Source organism: Chenopodium quinoa, unplaced genomic scaffold (assembly GCF_001683475.1).
Source record: "Chenopodium quinoa cultivar QQ74 unplaced genomic scaffold, ASM168347v1, whole genome shotgun sequence".
In the NCBI taxonomy this organism is placed as follows: Eukaryota; Viridiplantae; Streptophyta; class Magnoliopsida; order Caryophyllales; family Amaranthaceae; genus Chenopodium; species Chenopodium quinoa.
Window position 1 is genome coordinate 779,741 of NW_018742204.1, and position 11,151 is coordinate 790,891.

The following is an 11,151-nucleotide window of genomic DNA, read 5'->3' on the forward strand; positions in this document are numbered from 1 at the left end:
GTAATGAAGTCAGGTGTGCGAATTCTAAAGCAATAAAACAATCAAGAAGAAATCAAATAAAATCAACCACTAGGGTTTAGGATCCACATATACTCGGAATGGATACAACTAATTGGGATTAGAGATGACTAAGTCGAGTATTGCTAGGGAAAATCAATTAAGCAATCAAGAGAGTATGGTTGGCTTATCTCCTAGAGGTGAAGCTAGCATCAACTACTAGACACTCTAACTAGCAACCTTGCAAACCTACTCAATCAACAAAAGCAAGCCACAAATCAATTTTCCGTATCAATGTAAGCTTACAATGCATTCTAGTGTAACAATCAAAGTTAGCTACACTTAAATTAATCACACACATGCACTTAACCAATCAACCAATTTAATCACAACATCAACTCCATAAATTTTCCCCAATTAGCATCAATCCATTACTCATATATGCTTCACCATTCCCCTAGCTAGAAAACTACTCACAATCTATAGAAATCAAAATCAAAACTAAGCTAAACAACAATTTCATCATCATCATATCAATAAAACTAATTCAATCACAAATTCAATTCAAACTTGAACAATCAACAAAACAATTGAAATCATAGGCTAAAGATTGCATTAAAGTACAGAAATCCTTACAAACTTGCTTCAATTCAATGGAGAAAATGCTAGAATCATCAATCTTCAATCATCAATCAAGAACTTCTCTCTCTACAATCTAGAGTTTCTCTCTCTACAAAAATGATCTAAAAATCCTATTCTAATTCTCCAAAATATCCACTCTCTAATTCTTTTCTAAAAATCGAATGAAAATCTATATATAGTAAAACTAATAGAGATAAATTAGTTAGTTCGTCCCCAAATAAACCCGTACAAGCGCGGCCGACTATAAGGGAGAACGCGGTCGCACAAATCTGGGTACGGAATAGATACCCAGACAGGCGCGCCCGAGAGAGGCGCGCCCGCGCCACCAGGCTGCGTGGCCGCGCCACAGTCGTGCGTGGCCGCGCATGGGAACAGGGCAGCCCTCTTCACCATCATGCCGATGCTCTTCGTGCGTTCCACTCAATGCTCTTGTAAACAAGGGACATTGCAGTTTCCAAACTCCATGTTTGTGGGTTCAACACGAGAATTTATGCCCCCATGGCTTGAAGGCACGGCCTAAAATCTTTAGGAACTTGCACTTATCCATGCTTGAGCTTAAAATAGAGAACATTAGGCATCCTAATTAATGCTAAACTTGGGAAGGGGCCTCAGGAATCATTAGATAACGACCTTAACCTGAAAATGAAAGAAAAACAAGCAAATAAAAGAGAAAATAACAAAATAAACCAAGAAATGTATAAAAATAGAAATTCAACTAAGAAAGTGCAAACTAAAGAAATAAAGACTAAAATTAAGGAAAAGCTAAGGAAAAGATCTATAGAATAGCATGAAATTCACCCTAAAAAAAAACCAAATGAGTGTCATAAATGACACTCATCACTATTCGAAGCTAGCCACGTGACACGGCCAATGCCGCAAGGGCAGCAACGAGCAGTAGCTCTATTGTGGCTGCACGCCACCGTACATGGCTAGCCTAGACTAGCCACAGTGGCTGACTGCGTTACAGTAGCAACAACCGCGTAAGGCAACAGCAATAACGTAAGTGTGGCTGCGGTAGCAGCCGTGCAACACTTGCACTCTCCAGCCACCTCCTGACCACTTTCCCTTCTTCATGGACTGACAAGTCAAAATTTTTACTTTTTTCTACTTTCTTTGCTAAGTGAAGAGAGAGAAAGGAATCCTTCCAACCAGCCAACCCCAGCCATGGATGCCGGCCAATTAAAACTTTTTTTTGTTTTTAATTTTAATAAAAATAACTTTTATTAAAACAAAAATAAATCAATCAAAAATTAAATCCCTATTCAATTTTAAAATTTGGGTTTATCATAAAATTAATCCCAATTTAATTCTAACTCTTAAAATTAAATTGATGATCATACACAAAACATTTTTATGCACGAATCAATTCTAATTAAAATTATGAAACATAAAACAAATCGAATTAAATTAAAAATAAGCACAAAAATAAAATTTAAGGCTATTATTTTCGAAAAATCTCAAAATACTAGGGTTAGGGTTCGAAATTTGCATATAATTTAGGGAAAATTTTTGGTCCTCTTCATGCCTAGTTTGAGCATTATTAAATCATATTTAATCAATTCCAAGAGTTAAATAACATTTAATATAATAATTGAACCATAATTTTATTAATTCTCCCTCTTAATTGATTATAAAATTATGAACATGGACTTCAAATAATCGTATTATTATAATCAAGTGTGTTCATGCAAGAGGTTAACTGTCTAACTGATACCACTGTAGGACTTTTTAGGTACTACAAGCGAAATTTTATGAAGCATATTCGTACGCACCTAAATCAGGATCACATGCGTAACACACATGAATCACATATCATACCTTTGAAGAGTGAATTCCACGTAGTTATTCGATCGGAAAATTAGGGAGAGAATAATGCCCTAAGCGTGGCTCCTCTATTTAGTCCATGGGATTCGAATGAGCAGTCTACCAATACTAGATTGGTTGAGTGAAAGAGGAAAATCACGATCACCACCTTTGCAGACAATCGGCCAACACCACTAACCACCACCATACACCACCGACGCAAAGGCAAAGAGACGAACGAGAGTGAGAGAGAGTATGAGAGGAATTGGCTTGTGTTTGCTAATTAGGGTGTTATCTAGTGATCACTAATGTTATCTTTAACCCCAGGCACCTAGTCTATTTATAATCATATTATAACTACACTAGGAAGCAAGCTCAAAACATCCTAATTATGGCCGGCCACCAAAAGGGAGAAGGCCCATCATGGACCTTTTCCTCTTTTGCTCAATCTAGGCCCTTTATGTGACCTTATAGGATCGCTCTAATTGGAATTTAGCCTATTTTAGTATCCTAAAGATCGTTAATACCTCTAGCTATGATATAGGGTCGATCCAAAAGGACGAACTTAATTATCTTCATAATTTGATCCATTTATATATCTAGTAATCACACTTGACGAAGACATAAATCCTTCATCCACCACCGCCCACGGGAATCTCAAACCCCAGCTTCCCCAATCCCCAATACCCCACCGGAAAAACTACCCCAGTCCCCTTTACCCAATTTTTGAACCCACCCCACCCCTCCTACCGACCAGCTGCCACATCCTCCCTTCCCATAAACCCTTCTCTCCTTGAAAAAACCACTAAAAACCCCCCTCGCCACTCTAAAAGCCCACGAAACCCCTCCTAACCCCCCCCCCCCACCCCACCATCAAAACACCTGGCCTAAGTAATTTTAGGATAGGGGGTGGGGTTTTGTGGTCTTTTGGAGCGACAGTGGAGGTTTTTAGCGGTTGTTTCGAGGGGAGAGGGGGGCTTTACGAGGATGGGATGGTGGTTCAAGGGAAGGAGGGGGAGGGGCGACGGGACAGGAAGAGGGTGTGGCTGGCCAGCGGGAGGATTTTAGTGGATTTTTCGGTAGGGTAAAGGGGGATTGGGGTGGCGGTGGCATGTTTTGGGATTCCAGTGGGCGATGGGGTTGGGTGGTCATGGAAAGTGATGGGGGATGGGTTCTTTATTTTTGGTTTATATATATATATATATATATATATATATATATATATATATATATATATATTTATATATATTTTTAAACCGTTAAAAATGATTGAAGAAAGTAAACAGCCTGCAAAGTTGAGATTAATCCAGAATAATCCAAAGTTGGGATTTAAAAGAAAATGGAGCAAAGTTGGGATCATTATTTGTAATTTTTCCTTAATTATTTTGAACTATATTACACCTTTGTTTGTACGCTTATTAGGTTGAAAATAACGCATGTCGCTATAAGAACCAAGTATAGGACAATACATCTGTAATTAGCTTACCATTCGTTTAATTTTGTGTTATCACCCCCGGACAGATATCCTGTTGTGGTTTAGGACAAATATAGAGTTAGTAATCTCATGGAATGTGAATGGGGTATAACCTTCATTAACTAATATTCGTGGTTGCATTTGTTCCATTCGTCGAATTCACGAAAGATTTACTTGTTTCTTAAAAATTTATTGGTGGCTCTCTTCTTTTTTGTCCTTAATCGTTATTATAATGTCAAATTTAACTTATTATTATTGTCAAGTATATTCATACATGCTAAAATTTGCACACTTTAATCGACGCCTACAAGTACCTAAATAGTGAAAAAGTGAAAAACTTAGTACCTAAGATTATGTTTAAGTACATAATAACTTTCCTTTAACTTTATAAAGGTAAATCAGTAATTTTAAGTATCAAAAGCTTACCAAATATAGTGCGGGTCAAACAATATGATATTGCCATTTAAAAAAGTTTATTAGTCATACAACAATGTCATAGATTGTGTTACCGTCTGTAAGGATTAACTAGTTTTTAGACCTGGGCGATGCCTCAGGTTATTACATGTATTACAATAATTGTAAAAGGTATTAAAGAATACATATTAAGATATGTTTTATAGTTTTTATTTATTATTAAAAACACAGATTATGACATAGTTCAATGGTTAAGCTCTTATTTATTAACCTTAAGGTCAAGGGTTTAAATCTTTATAAAGTATAAATCATGTTTCTAATTTTTTATTAGTGTGTAATAACATGGAAGAAAATTTAGGAAGAGTGACACGTGGCATGTAGACTTGTTTTGGAACACCATGGAGAGTGCCACGTGGCATATCGACTTGATTCGAAAAACCTTTTAATATATAGTATGGATAGATATCCATTAGGGGTGCCCGACTCGATTCGAAAACTTTTATATGTGCTCAACTCGTGGCTCGTTAAAGTTTCGATCTAATAAAACTTGCTTGACTCGTGCTCATTTAAGTTTCGAGTCGAGTGGAGTAGCTCACGATCTAAAGTTTTCGCCCATCTATAATTATATACCTTTATATATCATTTTTGTTCACTTTATATTATTATTTTAGGAAAAATGTAAACTAGTAATCCCACCTTTAGTCGGTCTTCCATAAACGATCGCACCTTTTGAAATTCCAAAAACAATCCCACCTTTAACATGGATCTTCCATAAACGATCCATATGACCTATAACCGGTTAAACCGGTCTAACTTTTTTATTTTTTTTTTAAATTCATCTTCTCCCACCTTCCTTGAGTTCCTTCCAGGAACTACCACCCAAATTACCACCAGCCCACCACCTCCTCAGCTCCTCACTCGTCATCAGCCACCACTCACCCAACCATCACCAATCGCAACCCTCACACAACACCGCCAGCCATAAACAACACGCCACCATTGCAGCCCACTTGTAGGCCGATCCTCCATATCCAACAACTACAACATCAATTCACACCCACAATTCAGCCCTTAAATGATCAGGCCCATAATTAAATTAAGAAGGAATAATGTCGATTATGGGCTTTAGAGCCTGAAAACTCCGTCTCAAGCCCCGGAAAACCAGACCCATCCCTGAAAAATCAACCCCTAACCACGACAAACTCCACCCCAACCCCAAAATCCCCACCTAGCCCTAAAAACTCCCCCCAAAAACGCCCTAACCACCCTAAAAAAACCCTTTTTTCAAGCTTCTGATTGGCTGATTGGGTTGTTGGGGAAGGCAGGGGCATGATGAGGAAGGGAAGGGGGGTCATTCGGGGTTTTTTTTAATTATTAAAAAATAGAATAAATCAATCAATAGTCAATACGTGTCTTGTAACCTAATAAAACCGGTTAGCAAAACAATCCAACCGGTCAAGGATTGTTAGTGGAAGATCCCTATCAAAGGTGGGATTGTTTCTGGAATTTCAAAAGGTCGGATTGTTTGTGGTAGCTAAAGGTGGGATTATTAGTTTACATTTTTCCTTTTTTTTATATATATATTTATTATATTAAAGATTTTCTCTTTCTCTTTCGATAATATAAATTAACACTTATTAAGTGTCAAATCTGTTTAAATATAGTAACTTTATTTGTAAATTCTGTACTAATAAAATATATCATCGAGATGCTCACGAGCTTATCGAGTCAAGTTAGAGTTTGCTCAACTCGTGCTCATTAACATCTCAAGTTGAGTTGAATTCAAGTTGAACTAACATGAGTTGAGTTTTGACCGCGCCTTGATCGAGATGAGTTCGAGATGGTCGCGAGTTGATCAACTCAATTAGCAACCTTAATATCCATTAAGGAAATCACCATAAAAATGTTAAAAAAAAAAAAAAAAAAAAAAAAAAAAAAAAAAAAAAAAGCGTAGGCCCATGATGTACTTTATTAACAATTTCTACCAAATTCTCATCTTTATGCGTTCATGCAAAAAGGTGATTATAAGCAGTGAGTGCTGAAATAAAATCAAATCAAGTAAATGAGAACTAGTTGTAGAGTATCCATTAGACTTCCCTAACAATTAATTGATTTTTCAAAGTAAACATTAAAAAGAGTATGAGACAAAATTAAAGCTTATTTCTGCAACAAGAAAACTTATGATGCTTCAACTATCTTACATTTATTACTTATTTTCTCTCTTTAGCTTCTTATGCATTATATTAAATTTTTTCTTCATATACAAGCAAATAATCAGCCTATTCTATTTATTAATTTTTCTCTTTAGCTTCCTTTGCATTAAATTTTTCTTTCAACACAATGAAGTAATAAGCCAAATTTACCCAATAAATAGGAGAATAATTTTCTACGATCTTATATATACATAACAAAGTATTATGGTATTTGATTTTTAGTGATATATTTGACTACATTACAAATAATTCAAGAGCTTATACTTACAAATGAAAAGAAGAATTTGGTTTTGTCACATATTGCTCATGATACCATGGTTTTTGGGTATGTTTCGTAATTTTATTTTTTAACTTGTGTCTTATTTGATTTTTCTCAATCTTTCAAATGCTATATATGAGTAGATTCTTTTTAAAACGCGTAGTAATCTTGTACAAATATATTCGGATGTTATGTTATTGTCACATTGTTCAAACTTCATATATTTTTGCAATATTGGTAGTATGTTCTCGATAAATATTTAAAGTACATATCAATGATTTTGGAAAAAAAAAATGTAACAAAAAGTTAGTTTCAATGAAAAATGAAGAGTTTTATTTATTTTATTAATGTATTTTAAGTAACAGAATGTTAATCAAAATGTTGTGTTTGTTTTGTTGTTGAACAAATTATGTGAAGTGTACACAATGGGACATGTAACGGTAGACGAAAAGGCAGAAGCAACAATACCAAACACAGCTTTATCTCCACCAGAAGGAAACACTACATTCCTTGATGCAACAACTTGGTGTGTAGCAATTCCTTGGGCACCTCAAATGAATCTACAGATAGCACTGGATTGGGCTTGTGGTGAAGGAAAAGCCGATTGCAGTCTGATCAAAGCCGGTGGACTGTGTTACGAGCCTAATACGGTGGTTTCACATGCTTCTTATGCCTTCAATGCGTATTATCAGCAGAATGGTAACAATGACATTGCTTGCAACTTTGGTGGAACATCTACATTAACAAAGAAAGACCCAAGTAATTAACTTTACTTGTCTAATCCCACTAGTTTTCTTTTTTTGTTTTTTACTTTTTAATTTTTATTTTTTTGTACTAATAAGGTACACGAATCTAAAGGTCAACTACCGACTAGGTAGTCATGCTAATTATTCAAAAGTAACTCCTTATTATGACCGCAGTTGGCCACTATATTATGAAAAATTATGAGGGTAAAGGCTTAGATTTTTTGGACCTCAATATTAACCATTTGGCTTAGACCTTGATCATGATAGGTTACAAATGATTAATTTTGAAAATGATTTGCTACGTGATTACAAATGACAAGTTCATAGTAACTAATTATGTAAATGCTAGGTGGTTAAGTGTAACACTTGATGGGGTGTTATCCCAGATATAGAATCAACAGTAGAAGTGTAGTGTTGCAAAAGTTTGCATTAAAATTATTCGGGGAAAAAAATGTGTTAAAAAAATATAATTTTATGTAAAAAAAACAAAAAAACAATAGAAAATTAGAAAATAGAAACTGAATAAAAAGGAATAAAACTTGTAAGAAAGGAAGGATTACAAATTTAGTTGGAATTTATTATATACACCCGGGTGTATGGTTGAGCAAGTAGTATTTTTAATCATTTGTCAATTGAATAAGTAAATGACCCTAGGTGTACATAATAGGCTTTGAGATATAGTTGTTCATGTTCTCCAAACCTTTTAGTCATTTATCATTTAAAATCTCGTAGTTTCTTTTCCCTTTTCTTCAAAAACCCTTTTTATCCTAGACACTTGCTAATCGTATTCAATTGAAACTATGCAGGCTATGGTAAATGTTCTTATGCTGCTTCCAGGTATGCTGAAATTATTTGAAACATAAAAGTTCATCGACCCTTTTATAAATAATCTACATATTAATACGATTCCAATTTTATCAACAGTAATCAGGCAAATATTACTCATATAACAGTAAAATTTCAATGAAATACTGATACGAAGTCTGTTTTTCTTCATTTTTAACAGCCTCAGCCCCCTACGCTCGTCGACCACAAAGCAAGATGCACATAATGTACTCATTGGCATTTTGATGCTATTATACATGACAATATGGTACAATTAGACGTGATTATGTGATTAAAATAGGAGGAGAATATTTAGCTCAAGGACAGTAGTTAAGGAACGCTTTAAACTAAGTACTTTTGTTTGGAGATTAAAACTATTATTTTGTTAGAAGGATGCTTTTCTTTGGAAATAGGTCAAGTTTATTTGACAATGTAATGGCTTTTTGTCTCACATTTTATGGCTCAAAATAGTTGGTTTAGATGCCTATTATCTGCTTTGTATATCTTGTTGTGGCAATACGAATAAATTTTGCCTATCAAGTTACAAATATATAAAATTAAAAATAAAAAATAAATAAAAACACATTTTCTTTCACTAAACAAGTTTGGTCTAACACGTTTATATGTACTTGCTAAACAAGTTTGCAATATCAAAGCCATGTAAAAGATACAAGTACTAATAATGTAATTTCTAAAACACTTGAGAATTTAAGACGGTTTAAGATAACTCACTTTTTTTTTTTTTTTACAAAATATAATCAAACACATTAAAAGCACATATCTTGACATTTGACACACCCTTTTACTATATATATATTTTTCCCTTTTACGGGAGTCTAGGAGCGCGTTACGCGCCATATAATCAATGTTTATGGTCGAGTTATAATAGCTTGTCATGACACCCAAAACTTATTGGGTAGACTTTTGAACGCATATACTAATAAATAAATTGTTGATAATCATACCCTTCCATAGGTACAAAAATGTAACACTTGAAAATATATAAACACTATTTACTTTTTAGTAGTAAGTTTCTTATGGTGTAATATGGCTTTTGTTGTGAGTTATAAAATACAATTATATATCATCCGTCATTTTTAGTTGCAACACTTGAAAATATATACATTTTTCATTTATTTTAATAATTGATCTTTATTTTATTGACTTTTTTTGTTGGCAAAATAGTCATGTGGGATCTTATTAGATTCATTTCGATTTATATATATGTTTTAAATACTTAATCTTTAGATTATTTATATGTCTATAATTAGAGATACAAGAGATTGAAATTATGTATTGATAAGCGTGAAAGTTAAAATGTTACAACTAAAAATTTAACGGAAAAACTTTTAAAAAAATTTCTAATTAGATGATTAGGTAATTAAATTCAGTGGGTTTGTGTGTGTGTGTGTGTGTGTGTTTGTGTTTGTGTGTGTGTGTTTGTTTGTTTTAAAGAAAATTGTAACAAAGTGGGTTGTATCCAAACTATTCCCCCACCCTTTAAAGAGGATTATTCTAATGTTAAATAGTTTTGTCATTAAATTCAACAGTTTTCTCCTCCTCCTTCTCTTTTTCCTCTTCCTCTTCTTCATGTGGCTTAGCTCGGTAGGTGCTTTAATGGAGGGCTCCTTCGCTTTAATGGAGGAGAGAAAGAGAGTAGGGAAGTAAAGGAGGAAGGAGAGAGAAAGGGGGGTTTAAAAAAGAGGAAAAGGTTGAAAGTTGGAAGGAAATGAAGACTAGAAAAATAAATACGGAAGCATAAGAGTTAATATGACATAAAAGGGTGTATGGGTAATTAAACATTTTTAGGGGTAAAAAAGTCATCACACTATTTATAAGAGTTCTTTTGTACTTTTTATAAGGTAGGGATATATAATTTGTCTGAATGTTATTAAAAGAAAAAGGGGCTATTTGGTTCATGAAGGGAAAAGGAAAAGATTCTAGGAAATACGAGAAAACGTAGAGAGCTAATCGCTTAAAATTTCCTTAGTTTGTTATGGACATACAGACAGAGAATCCCCCTTAAGTAGGCCTTAACCATCAATTCCCTTCTCCTTCAACCACCACCGCCATAACTTCAACCAACCCCTTCATCCTACCACCATTGATGTGCCTCCCTTCATTTGTTGCTACCGCCCCTCTATGTTGCCGCTGACCCTCCCTTAAATCTTGTCGCTCTGCTGTTTTGTGATGATTGGTACTGTTTTATGAGTTTTTGAAGTTGTATTTTGGGTTGTTTGGGTAATTTTTAAAGTAAAGAGAGGTGATTTTCAGGGTTTTTTTTGGTTTGCAGGTTATTGTGGTGGATGTGATGTTTCCTGCTGTTGGGTGGTGTTCGTGGTAGGTTTTTTGGTGGGTTGATGGTGGTCAGGGTACAAGGGTTGAAGGGTGGCGATTATGGTGATTGGTTTAAGTGGTCAATTGCGAATCAAGGTGGTCATAGAGCAGAAGGGAGAAGGTAAGTGAACCTTACAGAGTTACAGGGGTGGAGAATGAGGGTACAGGACTTTGGAGGAAAGGAGAGGGAAAAGGAAATGATAAACATGGCTTAACAATTATCATCTAAGGGAATTAGCCAAGTTGATCCCCTTAACTTTCTTGGAAGACCTCTAAACAAACGAACCTGAATTGTTTTTAAGAACTTGAAAGCTTCCATATGGCTAACATTTAAAATAAACAGTAGAGGATGTACTTCCAATTCTTCTTGAGCGTCACAGAGAAGCATGCTGTCACTCCCTCTGTCCAAAAAAAGTTCCACTGTAGGCTTCACCCTCCAAA

At 34.8% G+C, this 11,151-nt stretch overlaps 1 protein-coding gene across 1 annotated transcript; it reads left to right on the forward strand.

The window, feature by feature from the left end:
- Window positions 1-6,652: 6,652 nt before the first annotated feature.
- LOC110691483 (major pollen allergen Ole e 10-like) lies at window positions 6,653-8,779 on the forward strand. The gene is made up of 4 exons (XM_021868452.1): window positions 6,653-6,868; window positions 7,220-7,561; window positions 8,355-8,385; window positions 8,555-8,779. The coding sequence occupies exons 1-4, from the start codon at window positions 6,814-6,816 to the stop codon at window positions 8,649-8,651; spliced, it is 525 nt and encodes a 174-aa protein (XP_021724144.1). The 5' UTR covers window positions 6,653-6,813; the 3' UTR covers window positions 8,652-8,779.
- The last annotated feature ends 2,372 nt before the right edge of the window (window positions 8,780-11,151 follow it).

Coding starts and splice junctions, on each gene's coding strand:
- LOC110691483 (XM_021868452.1), top strand. CDS start 6,814: ATGAAAAGAAGAATTTGGTTTTGTCACATATTGCTCATGATACCATGG. Junction 6,869..7,219: donor CATGATACCATGGTTTTTGG/GTATGTTTCGTA, acceptor AATTATGTGAAG/TGTACACAATGGGACATGTA. Junction 8,386..8,554: donor TGTTCTTATGCTGCTTCCAG/GTATGCTGAAAT, acceptor CATTTTTAACAG/CCTCAGCCCCCTACGCTCGT.